The sequence below is a fragment of the Gossypium hirsutum genome, chromosome D12, assembly GCF_007990345.1.
Source record: "Gossypium hirsutum isolate 1008001.06 chromosome D12, Gossypium_hirsutum_v2.1, whole genome shotgun sequence".
Lineage (NCBI taxonomy): Eukaryota > Viridiplantae > Streptophyta > Magnoliopsida > Malvales > Malvaceae > Gossypium > Gossypium hirsutum.
Window position 1 is genome coordinate 45152887 of NC_053448.1, and position 22299 is coordinate 45175185.

At 31.4% G+C, this 22299-nt stretch overlaps 1 protein-coding gene and 1 long non-coding RNA gene across 2 annotated transcripts; one reads left to right on the plus strand and one right to left on the minus strand.

The window, feature by feature from the left end:
- Positions 1-565: 565 nt before the first annotated feature.
- On the minus strand, positions 566-3728 carry LOC107946114 (eukaryotic initiation factor 4A-3). The gene is made up of 7 exons (XM_016880329.2): positions 3278-3728; positions 2667-2988; positions 2208-2315; positions 2000-2119; positions 1685-1852; positions 1209-1295; positions 566-977 (listed from the first exon to the last, which is right to left on the minus strand). Exons 1-7 carry the CDS (start codon positions 3583-3585, stop codon positions 864-866), a joined length of 1227 nt encoding a protein of 408 aa, XP_016735818.1. The 5' UTR covers positions 3586-3728; the 3' UTR covers positions 566-863.
- A 9414-nt stretch (positions 3729-13142) lies between these two features.
- On the plus strand, positions 13143-19604 carry LOC107946117 (uncharacterized). Its single transcript, XR_001696835.2, has 4 exons — positions 13143-13350; positions 13594-13977; positions 14060-14415; positions 14541-19604. It is a non-coding gene; the product is annotated as an uncharacterized lncRNA (long non-coding RNA).
- Positions 19605-22299: the final 2695 nt, after the last annotated feature.

Sequence of the window (22299 nt, forward strand, 5' to 3'; positions counted from 1 at the left end):
TCAAACATCATCATGCCAGTTAACTATTTCTTAAATTCTCGTATGTTCCAAGCTAAAATGATCATCATGCCACTTATTTTCACTATTTTTCTTTTTTAAATTCTTATGTTCCATTTACATTTTTACTCGAAAATATCTCAATTATTTAGGTATAAAAGCACTTGTTTAATATCCTAAAATCCTGATTGTAATATATAATTTTTCCATTCATGTAAACCATTTACTTCAAATTTCAACAAATCAATAATAATAAATTATGTAACAGTCATGCTATTGGAAAAAAAGTATATATTAAATTAACATATATTGATTCAAAGTCACACCCAAATATTTACAATCCCACTTTAACTCGTTCATTTTAAAGTTCGTTTTAAAAATTGTAATTTAAACTATTTAATGCAAAAAAAAAAAAACCACTAATGAAAGATAATTTTTTTTAATTTAACTTTTTAGTCCTGAGTGCATATATTTTAAGAAACCATGATATGAGTCCGCTGTAGAATTGTCAGATTTTAAATAGTCGATAAATGATCAATGTACACTTGACATATTTTGAAAAACAAAGTCATGAAATTTACATGAATTATAAAATAAATCAGATTTTAACTTGGTACAAATACACATAAAATTGTGTGAAGATACACATAAAATGTGACGATAGACGAAAAGACATGCACCCCAAAACCTTTCGAATATACTTGAAATTAAAATGGAGCAAATCCCAAATCAACTACACAAAAAGCAAAGTCAATCCTAATCTGATATGTGCCTTCAGTTTCCACTCAGTGTACAAACTACAAATCCTATCTCTTAAAAGACGCTGCAAATAACACAAATGACATTCTTCTTCAACCATGCCATTCTTATATCAGATCCGCCACATTCATTGGCATTTCGTCGATCTGGGTACTATAATACTGCTCTATATCTCGCAGAATCTTGATGTCATCACTTTTTACAAAGTTAATGGCAACACCCTGCACACCATCACTACATTATAATCTCGTATATATACATATACATATATATAAAACAACCAGAGAATGACAATTTAAGCAGGGAGTAGATGACAGCAATGACTAATCAAGAATATACAAAATAACATTTTCTTGTAAACATGAAACGTTATATGCAATGGATATAAGTAACGGATAACCAAGTTAAAAACACTTTTCGTCACAAATCGAACTAAATAACAAAAGAAATACCTTTCGTCCAAAGCGACCTGAACGACCAATCCTGTGGATGTAAAGCTCTCGATTATTTGGAAGGTCATAATTTATCACCAGGGACACCTGAAACCAGCAAGTAAAATTTAGCAAAATAGGTAAGGATATTAGGACTTCTGAAAGTTGAAGAAACCACAATGCTTTTCATTACAACACTTATTTCCCCCTTGGATTAAGGAAGCATGTCGATCAAGGAAACATGATACACACTTAATTCTAGCATAACCACAACCTCAAGGCATTTTGTGCACAAACCACCCAGGAAGAAGAACCATGCCTTGAGGTTCCACTACTACTACTATATATAAACCATACTCTGAAACCCCACTATACTTGCATCAAGCTACAATTTCTGGTCTGGAGAAAAAGAAAATTAACATTTACTCAACTAGAAAGCATTTAACTAGCAAAATACATGAAAAAAATGGCAGACATAATAATCTCCCGAGACTTGCCTGTTGAACATCGAGCCCCCTGGCCCAAACATCTGTTGTGATAAGAACACGGGTTGCACCATCACGAAACTCAGCCATAATCGCATCTCTTTCCTTCTGAGGCATATCTCCATGCATTGATGATACTGTGAAGTTATTGCTACGCATCTTCTCAGTTAGCCAATCAACCTGTCACAAAAGCAAAAATCACACAGGCAGACCTCAATACAATAGCATGTCCAAAAACTAGTACAATTAGGAACACGGTTAGAGAGGTTACTGTTCCAATGTTGAAAAGCAAAGGCATTATGCATGTCTATAAGACTCGGAAGAGACCTTTCGTTTTGTATTGCAGAAAATCACAGCTTGGGTGATGGTCAATGTATCATAAAGATCACATAGTGTATCGAACTTCCACTCCTCTCTTTCAACTGCCACAAAAAATTGCTTAATACCCTGTAACAATGAAAAAAGAACAAAAGCTTGCATCAAATCCCAAAGTATGTGTTGCAGAAATTCCGCTAGCATAATGGCTTTTGATTACCTCCAGAGTCAACTCATCACGCTTCACGAGGATCCTTATAGGATCAGTCATAAATTTACTCGTCATTTCCAAGATCTCATGAGGGAGTGTAGCAGATATTAAACAAACCTACAGTAATTAATTAATTTAAAACCAATTTCAACAACATAAACAAACTAGATAAGGAGAAACAATGCAACAGAATTGTGCCTGCCTATACTGCAAATGCCAGAATGTTGCAAGATAACAGCAGCAAAACAAATAAAAAAGGACCACGCCAACTCAAATTCAATTCAAGAATTTCAATATCAAGCATGAAACAGTAAACAACAAAGACTTGTCGAACCAAGAACTCCACAACTGTTATAGGACTTTCCAGGTTTGGGATTTTCACTTTTTTGAAGGGATAGGAAGAGAACTCATAACAAAGAATAGAGCAAAGTTTAAGGAAAAGGCCAGATGAGAAAGTGACGGAAGAACCTGAAGCTCTGGCGGAAGATGCCTGTAGACATCATAAATTTGATCTTTGAACCCTCTGCTCAACATCTCGTCAGATTCATCAAGAATCAATAGTTTAATAGCTCTAGTACGTAGGGTTCTCCTCTTTATCATATCACAGACTCGCCCAGGTGTTCCCGACACAACATGAACTCCGTTTTCTAGCTTCCTTATATCTTCACCGACACTTTTACCTCCAATACACGCGTGTGCTTGTATGTTCATGAAATCACCAATTGTCCGTATCACTTTCTCTGTTTGCGATGCCAGTTCCCTTGTGGGTGACAAGATCAATGCTTGAACCCTGATATAACACCAGTTAACATTATAAACATTGAAGATTCCAACGACATAATAAATTGAAGACTAAGCCTTGAAAGATGGGAAATCCATCATGAGATTTGAAGCCTCAAAGACTAAACCCTAACTTACCATTAAGCAAATTATATTATTTCAAAATTAGGGTTTTAGCTATCAGGTATATAAGAATTAGGGCTTTCAGGGAGCAAATGCATATCAACGTATAATGGAAATCACCACAAAAGAACTGATTTTAAAATATATATAAAAAAAAAGTAAAAGTAAAAACATACTCTCTGCTAGCGGTGTCGACCACTTGGCAAACGGTGAGGGCAATCATGGAAGTTTTGCCGGTACCAGACTGGGCTTGCGCAATAACATCACGGCCGTTAATTATGGGCATGACCGCTCTCTGTTGGATGGCAGATGGCTTTTCGAAGCCGTAATTATAGATTCCACGGAGGAGATCGTCCTTCAACCCCATCTGATCGAAACTCAGTATGGGCTCGATTCCTTCCGTCGTCTCGAAAACTAACTTATCATCGTCGGCACCCATACGCCGAGCCACACGGCTGGTTGTCGCCGCCGCAGCCATCGCCATAGTTATTTTCGGCACTGGCTAAGCTTTCTCTCGAAGTCGAAGGTGAACCAAAAAGAAAATATTAATTAAAATAAAAACTTTATAAAAAAAGGTTTGGGAAAGAAGAGAGGGCGGGCTTCAAGGAAATTCAGAAGCTGAGAATTCCATTGGAAGTTGGGTTTTGATCAGAATATCATTTTAACTTAGCCATTTGGATGAAGCCACGTGTCGTATTGTGACGTGGCTAATTTTGTCGTGCTGGTTTGCGTTTTAAGGCTCGGCTCACCTACAAACTTCTTTATTCAAGCCTGGCCCAAAGCGGGTCACTCGACCTGCCAGTAAGTCTAGCTGCAATCAATTTTAAAGATTTCTTTTAAATATTTTAGTACGAGGTTTTGTAATTTGATATAATGGTCCTTCTCTCCCACTTTATAATATACATATTAATTCTTGAGAAATGTCCATAATAACATATTCTAGCTATCCTCATTAGACCTTCTCACCTTTAAGCCTCTATTAAGAATGAATTGTGCTTCCTTTCGAAACTATTTTCGGAATAACGCAAATTATGAAATTAATTATTTTGAGGTATTACAAACTCAATTGAAATTGTTTTAAAGTGACTTAAATTATTTATTTTACATTGTGGTATATATAATGGAACTTTTAGAAAAAGTTATCAAAGCTAGTGCATTTATAAAACCTAAAAGAGTCGCAACTAGAAGTGCAAATGAAACATCAGTGCTTGCAAACTACTCGAGTTTTACTATAACATATTCAAACTTGATTCAATAATTATTAAGCTGAGCTTGAACTTGAGCAACTTGAGTTATCAATTGAGCCGAATTCGAGCTTAGTGATGCTTGAGAACGGCTCACAAGCCTTTTTGAGTTTTTCATATTTAAATTATATTATTACCCTTAATATATATTATTAGCCTTAAGTTCAATTATTAAGTCGAGCTCGAGTAGCTCAATTATATATTGATCGGAACTCGAGCTTAAAAATAGATGTTTGATCGATTTCGAAGCAAGTATCGAACTTTGACTTTTGAGTCGAATTCGAACTTGGCAATATTCAGACTTCAGACTTAGCTCAGCTTGATTACATCCATAATCACACGAGTGCCTTAAGAGAATTACATGTATAACAATGTCAATGGACAAAGCTTTGCTTATCAGTGCTACGACTCCGAGGACACGAATTTTGTAATTGGCAGACATAAAGTTGAAACTTGTTTACATGAATTATCATAACCTGATTTATAAATGTTCATCTCGTCCCTTTACAAGTTCAACGTAACTCATGACAATTACTTTAACACAAACACTTGCATTGAAGCATGAACAAGTTAACAAAAAGGAATAGATGACTGGATGTACTCATTGAAATATGTAGATGTTTTCTTAATTTAATGATTAATTTAATTTGGTATTGATTTAATCACTTTAGATATTCATTTAATTGGATAAATATCTATTTTAAATTAAATAATGAATCTTTAAGTGCAATTAAATTAAGATATCATATTTGTGACAAAAAAAAATAAGATATCATATTATCTCATTCTTTAGAACAGAATAAAATAAAAATGTAAAGTGATCTTAACTTTAACAAAATTAAAATATCTCTAAAAAAAATTAAAACAGGGTAATTAAAATTGACTAGGCATCTAAAATACTGATGTGGGCCAAATTTACCAAATAGAAAACGTGGTTGGGCCCGACATAAGGGAAGCTCATTAGGGCTCATGGTTGGCGGCAATGAGAGTCCTTATTGGACTTGGGTTGCCGTCTATGTTGGACTTTTCTTTTTCTTTTATTAATTTAGATTAATATTAGATCTAATCAAATTCCCTATAAAGGTTGAATTGAAAATGTGGGTTGAAATTAAGAAGAACCCTAGCCACCTATGTATGGACAGTCTTTTGTTCTTGAAATTATTTCCTTACACTTCTTTAGAGAGTAATTGCGACTAAGGTACCCGTAGTATTTCGGGGCACTTTTCAGGCCGATTCAGGGAAAGTGCAAAACTAACAGTTTGTATATTATACTTCCAATGCATTTTATGAAAGCGGTGTAAATCTTTATGGGCAGTTCAAGATAGATCACAAATCAAATTTTCTGACTAGCAAATTCGTATTCAAACAAATTTAGGTACTATATATATTAGAATTAGAATCCGATGGGTTTGCTAGGGTAAGCATTAGAAGCGAAGTTAGAGGCAAGTAAGAGACTTGACCCTTTTTTAAATAGCCATCTTTCATTTTGAATGTAACTCAATTTAACATTTTAATCTTTTGGATAAATGAAAATTTTGTACTAATAACTTTTTTAAAAGTTAATTATTTTATTTGGCACCTAAAAAAAAGTTTGACTTGTTCCCTGGTGAGCACGGTTTGTGTTGATGTTGGCATAATGTATGATATGGTGGTTAACACCTAATGACATGGGCTTTGATCATTTTGATGATGCTCATATTTGATGTTAGAGGGCTTCAACCTTTGTGCAAGCGTGTGATTTTTTGATTGTGTAGATCGGAGGTGTTCATGAGTCGAATTAAGTTGAGGTTTAATTTTAAAATTTTTTTCAAATTTAAATTTATTTTCATTTCACCTAAAAAATTCGTTTTACTATTTAAAAATAACAAAATATTGAAACTATATTTTTAATTTCTATTCTATAATTAAATTTTAATTTAAAAATATTTTTTATTATTTAAATTGAATTTAAGCTGAGTCTACTAGGCTTAAAGTAAAAAGTCTTTGTTGAAGCCCGATCCAAATTGAGTTAAGCCTATTAGGCGGGGGCAAATCTTTGGACAGGTGTAGTGTAAGCTTATATTATGTTTTTTTTTTTTTACCAACAAACAGTAATTAATTTTTTCGTCATGATATTATTTGGAGAAATAATAGATTGATTATGAAATACATAATTAAAAAATTGAAGTTAACAACTTCTAGTGATTTGTTTCCCAACTTGTCTGCTATTGTCTTCCAGGGTCCCTTTTTTGCCTTAATTCATAAAGCAAGGAAAAAGGAAAAGTAAATGAAGGTATCAAATCAAAACATACCATCATTTCCATTCCGTTGTATGAGTGTCGTGAAAACAAAAAACATAAACTGACAATTCTACCCTTCCTCAAATCTCATCACTCACTCCTTTAACTCCTGCAAACCAATACGACGCAACTTTGTCACCTCCATCCTAAGCTACTTACCTTTTTTAACTTTTTTCTTTTTTGAACAAAACCTTTTAACATTTGGGAAATTTCATATTATTCACAATATAATTTAGCTGTTTCGACCTACGCCATGCTCCACTTTTTTAATTATAATATAAAATTTTCAAACCTATTTCAAGTTTTTATATTCAAATTTATTCTTTTTATTTTTTAAAAATAATTTTTCTATTTTTTAAGGGTAAACTACCAAAATAGTCACTTTTATTTGGCACATGTTACATTTTAGTCACTTATGTTTGAAATGTTACGTTTTAGTCACTTATGTTATCACGTTGTAACATTTTAGTCATTGAGCCATTAGTTTCTGTTAACGGTATAACAGTAAACTGATGTGGCACTTTAAATCATCATTTCAAACAAAAATTCTAGGTTAATTTATACAATTGGTCCTCATATTTTTTCGTTTGGAGCAATTTAATTTTTTTATTTTATGTTTTTTTTAACTTTCTTTCTTTTCCATTTTCTTATGCTTCTCCCTTTGTTTTCTTCCATTCTCCATTTCTTTCAACGTAGTTTTTCTATGTTTTGTTTTTTTGAACAATTTAATTTTTTTCGAGTGAGGCGAGCTTGTGGACTAGTTACAAATGGAAAGCATAGAAAAACTATGTTAAAAGAAATGAAGAAGGGAGGAAAATAGAGGGAGAAGCATAAGAGAATAGAAAAAAAAAGTTAGAAGAACATAAAAGAAAATTTTTAAATTGTTGAAAATGAAAAAAATATAGGAACCAATTGTAGAGTTTAACCTAAAATTTTCGTTTGAAATGATGATTTAATGTGCCACATCAACTTACCGTTACACCATTGTCGACAATTAACGACTCAGTGACTAAAATGTTACAACATGATAACGTAAGTGACTAAAACGTAACATTTCAAACATAAGTGACTAAAATGTAACCTGAGTCAAACAAAAGTGACTATTTTGATAGTTTACACTTTTTTAAAATATTTGTTACTGCAATATTTTAAAATTTATTAAATTAGTAGCCATATAATGAAAAAATGAGAATATAATAAAATTGAATTTAATAAGATTAACAATTGAACTTAAGTTCTTAAATATGAAAAGTAAATAGACTAAATTTCTTGAAATAAAAATAAAAGCTTCGCTTGATAAAAAAAAAATAGAAAGATGAAAGGTATAAATGTTCTTTTCATAGATGTGTTTGGTAAAGATGGAAAAATGGAAAAAAAAAAGTAATTTTTCTTTTCCATCATTTCTTGGTAGAGTTGAAAAATGAAAAGAAAGAACATAAAAGATTTGAAAAATGCATAATTTTGAACTAACATGCATATCTCTATCATTTTCTTTCCCTTCATCATTTCAATTTGGAATGATCAATTTTATGTATTAGGATAGAAAATGATCATCTTATTCTCTTTCCCCTCACTTTTCTTTCCTACCAAAAATATTTTAAATTTATTTTCTTCCCTCTTTTTCATCTTTTTCATTATTGAATACCCATGGATTCGCTGTTTGCTTATTGACTTGATATGATTCGGAAAACACTAGTTTTCTCGAAGCCTCTTGTTCATATCTCTCATCAAATAGTGCTATTCGATAATGTCTATCTAGTATACTCCCTGCTAACCCAAGCGAGCATTCAAATAGCTGTCCTACATTCATTCATGAAGGTACTCCTAATGGGTTGAAGACCATATCAACAGGTCTTCCGTCTCGCAAATAAGGCATATCTTGTCTAGGTAAAATTTTTGAAATGATCCCTTTATTTACATGCCTTCCGACTACTTTATCGCCTACGTTGATTTTGTGTTTCTGTGAAATATATACACGAATCGTTTCTGGATTATAACTAGAACCCCTTTTTTTTTGGACCTATCTCACATTGATGACTCGACCCCTCCAACATACCCAAAAAAACTAAATTTTAAATATACAAATAATACAATATATTTCAACTAATATGAATATATATATATATTCTTTTAAAGTATAACTAATAGGTTTTCTAAATTTATATCTTATTTAATATGGACATGTGTCAAATATTACTTATTAAAACATATTTATGTGCCAACATATATATATATTGTTAAGGAGATCCAACAATACTTACATACATGTATATATATTTTAGATTTTAATGTCACATTACATGATTTTATATGTTTAATATTTAATTAATTTTTTAAATAATATATTTTTAATTACACTAATTAGCATAAAATAATATCTCCTATTTAAATTATTAAATTTAATTAAAATATATTAATTTATCGATTCAAATATTATAACAAAAATTTTAAATAATAATTAAAATATTTTTAAGTATATTCAATATATAACATATTCAAATAATAATTGCAGTTAGAATTGTTGGTGTCTTTTAGGCATGTTGTATTATCTTTATCTCTAACCTTTTGGTCACTTCTCCCTTTTATGGGATTTAATAAAAATTTTATATTGGCTCAGAAAAAAATATAATATAGTTTTATTTATATAATTAATTAAAAAGTAACATTATTTAAAATGGTAATTAATTAATATAATTAAATCTAATATTAATTAAGTGATAATTAAGATGTTTAAAATTTTATTCAAGTAATAACTCTATTTTAGATTAATAAAATTAACACAACTTTTGTTTACGTGAAAATTTTTTAACTAATAATTGTAAATTATAATTATAAATATAATTATCACAAATTTTTCCTATATTTTATGCTTAGAGTTCTATTTAAGTGATAACTTTATTTTAGAATTAGCACAACATTTTTAACTAATAATTGTAATTGTAATTATATTTAAATGTGTAATTATTATAACTTCTATTAAATTATTATTATTAGGCATAATGACTTATTTGACTCTTCAACTTTATAAAAAAGAAGTCATTTTAGCCTATATTTAATTTTTTTTGCCTCTTTTAGCCATTTAACTTGTATTATTTGTCAAAACATCTCCAAAATGGATGAAAAAGTTAACGTTTATTAACTTCGTTGACGTGGCATACACATGGCACGTAGATTGCCACATGTAGCAATTAATTATTTTTTAAAATTAAAAAATATCATACCTTTTAAATAATTTTTAATTTTTAAAATAATCTTTATAATATTTTAATTTTAAAAAAACTAATTAATTGCTAACATGACATCTATATGTAAGTCATGTCAGCAAAGTCAAAAAATGTTAACTCTTTTATCTATTTTGGGATGATTTGACAAACAACACAGTTTTAAGGATCGCAAAAGGCGGAAAATTAAATGAATGACTAAAATGATTTTTTTTTGTAAAGTTGGAGGGTCAAATAAATCATTATGCCTTATTTTTAAATGTAAAATTATAAAAAATTTTATTTTATTTCAACCTTTTAACTAATAATTATAAATTAAATGTTATAATTATTTTTAAATTTAAATTTAGTAATATAATAGAAAATAAAGAGTATTTTCATCTGTTCAAATTTTTTTCCAAATTTATGTTTTTATGCTTATTATAGATAAAGTAATAATAAAATTGCTACAAAAAGATTTATAAAATATCTGTTGTTTAATTTTAATTAAAAATATATATTTAAATTAATATTAAATTTTTATCTAATATCTTATAGATTAGATTGAACATTGGACAAATCTATATATTTATCTAAGGCCTAAGCTTGATTGGATTTGAAAAATAATTTGAGAATGGAAATATTAAATTTAAATATTATAAATTTGTTATTAATATTGCAAACATATATAGATATTCTTATAATGAAATTTTTTTAATTTATTAATATCATAATAAAGTTGTATATATCGAATTTTTGTACGAATTAAAGTTGTATTGTTAAAAAAGTTTGTAGTGATAAGTAAGATAATTAAAATATGCATAGAATTTTATATTACAAAATAGAAAAAAAAGCATTTTCATTTAATTAATTGAAAATGTAATAGAATTTATTGAATTAATTGGAGGCTGTATTGTTTTATTAATAAAAACCTCTATATATAAAAATAGGAACAACGATAAATGGTTACATTTAAAATAAATTAAGTCGATTTGAGTTTTAACTCGATTGACATTGACATTATTGTCAGTAAAGGAGAACGTGGGTTAAGTACTTTGAACCAGGGTTTGAGAAAGATTATAAATAGTTCTAAGCATTGTATCTAAAAAAGAGCTAGATATGCTAAAAACATATAATAAGATTAAGTTTCAAAAAAATAAATTAAAAAAAAGGATAAAATAATAGTTAAAGACTTAAATAAAGAGAATTTTCTCATATTTTAAAATTTAGCTCTAATGGTTAGCACAATTATTATTTTTTAATTTATTGATGTGACATTTTGAAATAAAAAAATACTTATTATTAATCATGCAACTAAAAAAGGCCTTGTAATGAAACAAAATTTAATAAAATAATTTTAATAGTGTTAACCCTAAACTCTAAATTTTGAAAATTGAAATGTAAGAGGACTTTATTCTTGAAAAAAAAAATAAAAGTACAAGATATAAGTTATCGAAAATAAAAACACTAAGGACTAAATTTTAAATTTTAAATTTTATCATATTGTTTTAGATGTTTAATGTGGAAATTAAAATAAAGAATTGAAAAGAAAATTCAAAGGTTGAGGTTTTAGCGACTCCCTAGCGTGGCCCCTAAAATGAGAGCCACATTTAGAATGTAATGTTTATATCACTTTTTGCATATGTTAACAATCAGATCCAATCAAAAGATGTGATATGAGGAAGAAAATGTAATCAAAATGTACACTTGGGGTGAAAATACAGCCACTGAACCTGAAGCCCAAAATAAAAATGGTGGTATGAAGTATGCATAGAGAGCAGTGAAGTGAAATAATAAGCAGAAATTAAATAGAAGCATACCTTGTAGAAGCCCAAAAGCCGAGAAACAAAGAAGCAAAAGAATAAAAAAATAAAATAAAAATGGGGCGTCCATGATTTCCCACAGCTTTCTTGAGCTTCATATACACTGACTGAGGATTAATGCTTCCAGTAGGAATAGAGAAGAGAAGGCATGCAGAGCCAGAGAGAGTAGCCAAGTTCAAGAAAGCTGTGAAAAAGCATGCAACCAAACCCCAATTCTTCACTCAAATTACCATTTCCACTATATATATTACTCTCTCCCCTCACCTGAATGAACCAGAATTGTTTGTAACAAACAAAGAAAGCCAAGATGGATAAAATGGTTATGGGATTGGAAGGCGATAGGGAGAAAATAATAAGCAGTGAGTGAGTGGGCACGGATTCTGAGTCCTCAACCTACAACCTACCACCAATGGCATGTCGACACGTTTCAGACAGAAAGGGCTATACAATCAGTGGGCCCGTCGCCCGACGCTACGCTGCCACTCCCATTCATCTTTAATTTCTTCGCACATCTTTGGGTAGGTTTTCCTGAGCGAAAATACCAAATATATATTTATATTATTATTTTAGCTTTTATTTGAGTTGGTGTTATGGAATATTAATTTAATTTTTTTAAATATTATATTATTTGATAATATTTTTTAAAATAATTTATATGTGGTGGGATTTAGATCTTGTTAATATATTATTTTTAAATTGATAATTATATTTTAAGAACATAATTTGTATATATAGATAAAATTTTTAGTATATATATTTATCAGAATAAGTAAATTAATAAAAAAAGTATATTGAAATAAATAAATAAATAGAATGTATTTGGTTGGTTAAAAAGAAAAGGTGAAGAAAGAAAAAACACCCTAATATATTCTGCAACGTCACTTCTTTGTTTGGTTGATAAAACCTTGTTGAAAGTACTTTTTTAGTCAAACCAAGCTGGAAAAATAGTAAGGTCTTCGGGGAAAAATAATGAAAACCCTCATCACTTCCACTTTGAAATTTATTTATTTTTAATCAATCGTAGAAACTAATTTAAAATTAAATTTTATTAAAAAATATTTGGGTGAATATTTCGTACTATATATATTTTTTATTTCACTAGTAACTTAAAAAAGTTTGCATGTGTTTTTTTACATATTCTTTTTAATATTTTATTATACCCTTATAAGAATCCTGTTTGTGTAATCTAACAACTACATTACTAGTTTTATAATGAAAATTATTTGATACACTATCAGTAGAGTTTTTAGACTACACAAGTAGGGTTAAAGGGTTAGACTAATGTTTAATAGCTGTATAATAAAATATTAATAAATAGAAATATTTTTTTTAAGAAATCGACTGAATTATATTGAAATAAATACCTAAGCCAAGACTGCAAAGTCGACTTGAGTCCAATAAAGCAGACTTAAAAAATACATGAAAACAAACCAGGCCTCTAACGGTTGGCCCAAAATAAGCTGAAAAAAATCAAATAAATAAAAGGAATCTTAATCTAAGAATTTCAGTCGACAGTAACAACTAGCCTCTATAAGGTCTTAACATTTCCAATCACCGACACAGCTTTAATGGTAGCAAATCTCCACAAATCTTTTAGTCTTCTGCTACAAAATTCAAACAATCCTATCTTCTCTTTCAACCTAGGTGTCGTGGCTGCTTCCTTTCCGCTGCGCAACAAGCAGAGCTGGGAATATCTCCAACCAGTTAATGTCCTTCTCCCTTCTTTAGTGCCTCCACTGCAACAAAATGAGAGAATGTGTTTTCTGATCTGGGAATAAAATGAAAATCGAGATCTTGAAAATGGATTTTTGTGTTTTGAATATCTCTAATGATTGCGCCGATAGTCGATCTATCATATTCTTAATTTTGGCATTTTGTAATCACCGTTCTTGAATCTCCTATTATTTGCAAAACATTAAACCCCATAGAGATCCCTAATTTTACAGCTTGTAACCCTGCATGTGCCTCTGCCGCAAATGGAGTTGCAACATTGGAATGGATGACTGACTTGAAAGCCAATATTTCACCCCCACATTTCGAACTACCAGTCTGAGGCAGATCTTAAGAATTGTTGATCAAAAACCGCATCAAAGTAAATTGCCACACTCGTTCTCCTTTCATCAGACTTAGGGCCCTTGCTTGCCTCTAAGATAAGTTTCTTTTCCTCAACTCATCTTAATTCTGAAATGTAACTTGAGATTTGTGTTAAGATATCCCTGCTTGTTGTTTGTTTGTTTTCATATATTAACTTATTACGACTTCTCCAAATTATCCAAAGCCCACAGCAAAAAAGGCGACACTGTTCATTTGTCCATTGGCTGAAAACCCAGGTTAGCCAGTTCCATACACTGTCGATGTTACAATAAAGTATCCAAAAAAACTTTAAAAACCGTCATACTTCTGTCGTTGTAGGGTATCGACGGAAGACATGATTACTATCCTCCTCATCCTGATTACACCGAGGACGGCGAGCATCAGTAACTACTCTTCTTATCTTTAGATTAACAAAAGTTGGAATGTAATTCCAAGATATCCTCCATATTGTAATTTTAACTTTCGGGGGAATCTGTAAATTCTATAATTTTTTGTCAAAAGCTTTAGTTTCGGTCTGTATACTAATAGAATTTAGAGTAGCCTCCTGTAATAGTTTGTAGGCACTTCGAACAAAAAAGTTACCAGAAGGTTCTCCTCTCCAAACTTGGAAATCATCATGCACTGAACTTGCCAAAGGAATCTGTATGATCTTTCTAGCGAAATCCGCTCTGAAGGTATTGACAATTAAGTCTGCTTTCCACATTCTATTTATTTCATTAATCAGATCCTATACTAATACAATATTATCATTTCTGTGTTGATACTGCAATCTATCTTCTCCATTGCCTGAAATCCAAAGATCCGTCCAAACAGAAATATGATCCCCCTTACCAACTCTCCAACATAGTCTTTCTTCCAGAACTCCTTTTGCCGACTAGATGCTCTTCCAGGTAAGTGAAGGTAAGTTTCCTAACTGAGCAGTTAAAAAACTCACATTTGGATAGTATTTAGCTTTCAAAACACGGGTTAACAAAGAATCAAGATAATTAATAAGATGCCAACCCTGTTTATCTAATAATGCAATATTGAATTTATCGAGTTTTCAAAAACTGAGACCACCTGCTTCTTTTAATACGTAAATGTCCTTCCAAGCACACTAATGAATCCTTTTTTTGCCTCGACTTTTTTGCCACCAAAATTTGGCTATTATACCTTCCAGCTCATTGCATAGAAACTTAGGAAGCAAAAAACAAGCCATAAAGTAGGTTTGAAAGGATTGTAAAACGGCTTTGATAAAAACCTCCTTCCCTCCTTGAGAAATATGCTTAATGCTCCAATTATAAATTCTTTGCTTTAATATGTCCTTCAGACTTTGGAAAGCCACTTTCTTGCTTCTACCCACCAAATTTGGTAATCCTAGATATCTTTCTAGATTATTTGAGCTACGAACTCCAAGCGCCCTGGTAGTTACCCTTTTTTTCCTCCTCCCGCATATTAGAGTTGAAAAAGATTATGGATTTAGTGTAATCAACACTTTGACCAAACCAGAGTTCATATTCATTTAATATCCTCTTCAATGAATTTGTTCCTCTCTCCGTGGCCTCTCCAAACAGAATACAATCATTCGTAAATAGCAAATGTGAAATTTGTGGTCCGCTTCTACTAACCTTTACTCCTCGAATTAAATTTCCTTCTGTTGCTAGCCTCATAAGACTAGATAGCCCGTCTCTACAGAATAGGAATAAGAACGGGCTCAAAGGGTCACCCTGTCTAAGACCTCTAGAAGGGAAAAATTTTCTCTGATAACACCATTAAAGACCACTGAATATGACATTGTGGTTACACATTTCATTAGCATATCAACGCATTCTGAATTGAAACCTAGTTTCTTCATTATTTTTTCAACAAAGCTCCATTCAACCCTGTCATACGCTTTACTCATATCTAATTTCACTGCCATAAACCCTTTTTTACCTATCCTTTTATTCTTCAAAGTATGAAGAATTTCATAAGCCAATAAAACATTATCACAAATCAGTCTCCCCGGTACAAAAACACTTTGAGATAAATCAATACATTTATTCATCACAAGACGGAAACAATTAGAAATGACTTTAGCCAGCAGTTTATAAAGTACACTGCATAAACTAATTAGCCTAAAATGGGTAATATTCAAAAGATTAGGGATTTTTGGAATTAACACGATATTATTTTTGTTTATTGGACTGATATCCATACCTCCATTCAGTAGATTAAGGCAGAATGATGTAACTTCTTCCCCAATAATTGGCCAGCATTTTTGGTAAAATAATGTCAGGAATCCATCCTCACCTAGTGCTTTCGTTAGACCTAATCCTGCTAGTGCCTCACGAATCTCTTCTTTTGTATACCTCGCCTTCAACTTTAAATTATTCTTATCAAAGATGCAGCTATTAATTCCTGCCAAAATATTATCATAATTGCCCCTTCTTCCAGCAGAAAACAACTGTTGAAAATACGACCTGGCTATACCCTCTATTTCTAAAATTTTTTCTGTTTCCCTGCCATTATCAGATTGCATTCTACTAATGAAATTTCTCTGTTGTTTCTGAGTTGTCTGTTTGTTAAAAAAGTTGTATTCTTATCTCCATGTTTCAGCGAATTAACTCGCGCCCTCTGTTCCCAATAGCGCTCATCTTTTTCAATATCAAAATTAAGTTGAATTTTCGTGTCAATGAGCTTTGTCAAAGCTTCGTCATTTCTTTCATTTTCCACCAGTTTTTCTAATTTTAAAATTAGCGCATCTTTCTTCCCTTTCCTGCTATATTGAATCTTCTCAGCCCATTTCTTCAGACCTCTCTTGAGACTTTCAAACTTACTCAATAAATCTCTTGTGGTAATTTCCCAAATATATCTAACCTCTAAAATAAAAGTCTCCTCCAAAACCCACCATGCTTCGAATTTAAAACTTCTATTAATTCTTCCATTATCCTCATGTTTGGTAGTAATAAACAGTGGGCAATGATCTGAAAAAGAATGAGGCATGTGTCGAATTTGAAACTTCAGGAATAAAGATAACCAATCATCAATAGCCACTCCCCTATCTAGTTGTTCTTGAATATTTGTTTCTGGCAGATTTCCCCTTTCACAAGTAAACCAGCTTCCAGAAAATCTCATGTCCCTTAATTCACAATCCTCTAAAACCTTACGAAAAGCTTCCATTCACCATCTTCTCGAGGTAAACCTTCCCTATTTTCAAAGCCATACAAAATTTCATTGAAATCACCACAAACCATCCAAGGAAGCTCCCCAACATTACGTAATTGCCGCAACAAATTCTACGTTTATTCTTTATCATTTGAATAGGGAGATCCGTAAAAACTAGTGAACCTCCATTTATTACCTTCCTTTGTATCCTCAATTTTCACATCAATATGGCTTTTAGAATAACTTTGGAGCCTAATATTAATATCCCCACGCCAATTCAAACATAATCCACCTCGAGATCCTATCGAATCAACATCAATACCATTGAAAAAACCACATCTTCTTTGAATTCCTTTCACCTTTCTCCTATTGATTTTTGTCTTCATAAAGAAGACCATATGGGGATTATATAACCTCAGCCAATACCGAAGTCTTTGAACTGTTCGTGGGCTCCCCAAACCACGGACGTTCCAACTTAATATTTTTATTGTGATAGGTCGGCTTGTTTCTTGGCAGCCGCCGATACTACTTGATTAGCTTCCACCACTCTCCGATTTCTTGTTGCCAAAATGCTAATCTCTTCCTTGGCTGTTACATCTTTGATTTCCCTCTTGCTTTTTTTTCCCCTTTTCTTCGATTAACACCCTGTCTTCTAAATCATAATCCATTGAGGCATGTGATTGGCCCATAAGTGAGTTTTCACCCCCATTAAAGGTAGATAATTTCCCTTCCAAGTTAAATCCCAATATTGGATCTATATTACTACTTTGCCCCATGTTTCTCCTTAAAGCCCTTACACTAGATCATAATACTTGAATTCCCTCACGATTTCCACCCCAATCTCCCTCTCCTTCTTCGCGCAGCCAAACACTATTCATCGCTAGGGCTCTTCTAGATTGTGCTCGCAAAGATAAATCTCATCCCATATCAGCAACTTCCATTCCTAGCGCCATCTTCGTTTCACAAAAAGAGTCATTATGCCCTAATCGTCCACAATAAAAACAAAAGAGAGATAATCGTTCATATTTAAATCTGACATATGAACAATTGCCAAAAAACATAATCTGCTTCTTCCTTTTCGGAGGGCGTTTTATGTTAATTTGAACACTTATTCTCATAAAATTTTGATTTTCTTTTCCCAAATTGGATCCATCATACTCCATAAAAGTACCTATAAAATTACTCAATTGTATTGCCAACCTTTCAAAGAAAAGACCAGCAGGAATATCGTGGATCTGTACCGAAAAAGGAATATAGATTAAATGGACTATTAATGGGTCCTCCTCCAATTGTAACTTATATAACAACAAGTGATTGTTGAAGGTCCAAGGGGACCCCTTTAAAACCCTCTCCATATCCATAACATGAAAAAATTGGAACAAATACCTTTTTCCTCCTAGATTTCGAATTCGCACACCCTGAACTGGATGCCAGAGATTTGCCATTGTACTTTTCATTGCTGAAAAGTGAATAGTGCTAGCAGTTAAGAAACATCCCACTAATTGAAAAACCCCAACCTCTCTTCTTGTTTGTGGCTCAAATTGGAATTGTAGAACTTCTTCCTTCTCATTAATCGTTAACCCAGCAAAATCTAACTCCATGGTTGTGGACAAACTCAATCGTATGAACCAAATTTCCAAAATAATAAAGAAAACTAGAAGACTTACCGTCGTCATAAAACAATAGACATAAAACCTAAAACCTAAAACCTGCCAGAGAGAGCAGATAGAGACGTGCCAGAGAGGGCAGACTTAGTATGAGTACTCTAATAAATAGATATTTTAAAAAAAGACACATTTAAATTTTTTAAGGTTGTTTATGGAATAAAAAAATAAATTGTCAATGTATCAAATATTCACTCTAAATACAATAATAATATTATTAATATATCATTTTTAAAGATAAACTATACAAATGATCACCCAATTATAGTCGCGTCCCTATTTTTGTTTCTCAACTTTAAAAAAAAAATTAATTTAGGCATTAACATTTGTATTTGTTCCTGTTTGGTCACCCGCCGTTAAATTGATAATGAAAGTAATGACGTGCCCTTTTTTTAATTGGTATAGTAACATATTTAGTCCTCAACACTTACACATTTTAACAAATTGATCCTAATTCTAAACAATTCAATAAATTTAATTCTATCCATTTGATTATAAAATCATTTTCATAAAAAAATAAAACATAAAAAAAAAATTCATTACTTTCTCACTTTTTTACATAAACCCAAAAAACAAAATGGCAAAGATTGTTTTGGTCTCAATGATCATGGTTGTTTCAATCCATTCCGTCATGGGCGACGCCACAACGTCAACTGCACCGTCAATGGAATCAGACGCTGCAGAAGCCTACGCACCAAGTCCTGACGAACAAGATAATTCCAATGAGTCATGGATTGATTGGGCCAAGGACATGATCAGCGGTATTGGGGGCATGTTCTCTTCATATTCACCATCGTCTTCACTAGCATCGGGACCAGCATTAGCACCAGTTAGCTCACCGACGGCCGCCCCTGTCACTGTAGGCTTTGTTTAAGATGGGATATAGCATCTATGCAACTAAATATCAAAGCAAAGTTGAGTATAATTTGTCTAATTCACTTGCTTCTTGTCCAATAATACCGAGTCTGGACAGGAGAATCACTAGTCTTTTTCAATTAAGAATTTTTGTTTCTTCCGACTTTTTATGCGGTTCAAATTAATTATTAATAAAATGTTATAATATTGGAAATAAATGTTGATATTATTCTCTCGTGAAAAAAAAAACCCTAAGATCACCTTATTATAAAGTAGTAAAAAAATATATAAATATTTAGTAGATTGTCAAGGGGTTGCCAAATATCCTACAGGGGAATGGTAAAATATTTTAAAAAGTGCATGCTAATTTTTTAAAAAGTTAATTGTGAAATAAAAAAAAGTATCTCCTAATGTACCAAATACTAACCTCAAAAAAAAAAAATCTTTCCATTCTTATTTTTTGGCTTTCTGTAAAAAGAGTAAGGAGAAAGTAATGAATTTATATATTTATTATTTTTTATGAATATGAATTTATGTCTAAATTGGTAGAACTTGTAAATGTGAAGAGTTAAATTTATTGAATTGTGTAGAATTAGAACCAATTTGTTAGAATGCGTAAGTGTTGGGACTAAATATGTTATTATACCAATTAAAAAAAAGGTCACAACATCACTTCCATTATCAATTTAACTGTGGGTGACCAAAGTAGGAACGAATACAAATATTAGTGCTTAAATTAAAAATTTTTAAAATTGAGTGACCAAAGCAGAAACACGGGCATAGTTGAGTGACCATTTGTATAGTTTACCCTTCTTTAATTGCAATAACTAAATTTATATATTTATTTAGATTCAAGTGCAAAAACACATTTGCAGGTCATTGTGCACTTACAATTTTTAGACATAATAACTTATTTGACCGTTCAACTTTACAAAAAATATCATTTTAACAATTCATTTAATTTTTCGTCTTTTTTAGTTATTAAATTTGTATTGTTTGTCAAATCACTCTAAAATGGATAGAAAGATTAATATTTGTTAATTTTACTTATGTGACATTCATATGACAATCGACGTGTATGCCACATTAACAATTTATTAAAAAAATTAAATTATTTTTATATTTTTATACTTTTTAAATAATTTTTAATTTTTAAAAAAATTAATTAATTGTTAGCATCAACAAAGCGAATAGACATAAATTTTTCATCCATTTTGAGTGATTTGACAAATAATACAAGTTTAAGGGTTAAACGATAAGGCAAATTAAATAGAAAACTAAAATGATTTTTTTTATAAAATTGGAAGTAAACTAAAAATAATCTTTTTAAGAAAATGATTTTTTTAAATTTTTTTAAAAATAATCATTCCACACCGCGCACCAATTGATTTAAATACTAAAATTCCAATATGACACTCAATTTATCTTCATTATAATCCCATCATGAGAAAGAAATTTGATCATCTACGCCGCCTGCCTACCATAGCTTTGATTTGAAGGGAGACATACTTTTCCTTTTGCTCGAAAGACGTAAATTGAAGTTATTGTCCCAATTTAATTTTGTTTTATTGCTTTCTTGGCTTTGTATGTGCTTGAAATTGGATATGTCATGCCTGCTTAAATATGTGGTTCAAATATCGATGTTGTTTTGTGAAATGGGACCGCATACTATTCTGATTTTTTTAATGTTTATTATTGCCTTTTTCCAAATTTTGTTACAAATTTTATTTTTTTTTGAAAAATTAAGATTTTTTAGTTTGAACTTTTTCTTAAAATTGGGATTTTATAATAATAAAAATTTAAATTTTAAAATTTAAAGATATCTGTAATTTTATTAGTTTTTATAAATTTTTTAAGAGCAAGTTTTTATCGGATTTTTTATTTTTTAATATTATAATTTTTAAAATTTTTAAAATTGAACCGATCACAAACCAAAAATATTGTACACTTTTGAACAAAGTAAAGAATATTTAGGTCCATATGGTTCAAACATCACTCTTTTTGAGCCATAAGTGTCGCTGGAATATTGTAACATAGTTATGCTTGCAAATTAATTGTGCCCCTCTCTCTTCTCTGAGTTGTCCTAACAGGAAAAATAGCCACATTTTTACTCCTTACCACACTATAAATGACACTTCCCAAAGCCCGTCTAAGTGTCACGGGCCACAGTTCAAAGCCCGTGACCATCGCACCAAATGCATCCAATGAAGGTCTATTGCTCAGATGGGGATCATTTGGCCCACGAGAACTGGCCCGATTCAATGAGATATTGGAGAAGCCTGTCAGATTGAAGCCTGGTTGGCCCGATAGCGAAGAGATGGCAACTTAGGCTAATATGGTAACTAATCTTAGAAGATAGAGAGAATCATATCTTGTAAAGATTAGATTAGATTTGATATGACATATCTTGTAAATCTCTAAAATAAAGGGATATGGTTAATCTCGTCCGTCGATGTATTTGTATCTTAACCGTTAGTTTTGGGGGAGCTCAACTATAAATAGAGAGCCTCCCCCTCATTTGTACTCACTCCTGAATTGTTTCATTATTCCTTGTGAATAAGAGAAGTAGAGAGCATTTACTCAAACACTTTGCGAGCGCTCTTTCTGTTGTTCTTTTGCTTAGCTTCTTTTGGCATAAATCGCTTCCGCTGTTCAATTGGTGCCTTGGAGGAGTTCTTAAAGAATCCTCATTGAGATAAGGCTGACTTGGGCGAGTTTGGAGCAAACGGATCGCCTAAGGCCGCACGGATTGCGAGACGAAAGGTCTAGCCCCGTGACATAAGAATATGGTTCCTCATACCCCCCAACTGAATTATTATCAAGCTTCTCCTCTAAACTACACCAGTAACACCCAATTTGATCACTATCAAACAAACACTGAGATAAGTATCAATATTTCGGATGTACGAAGAG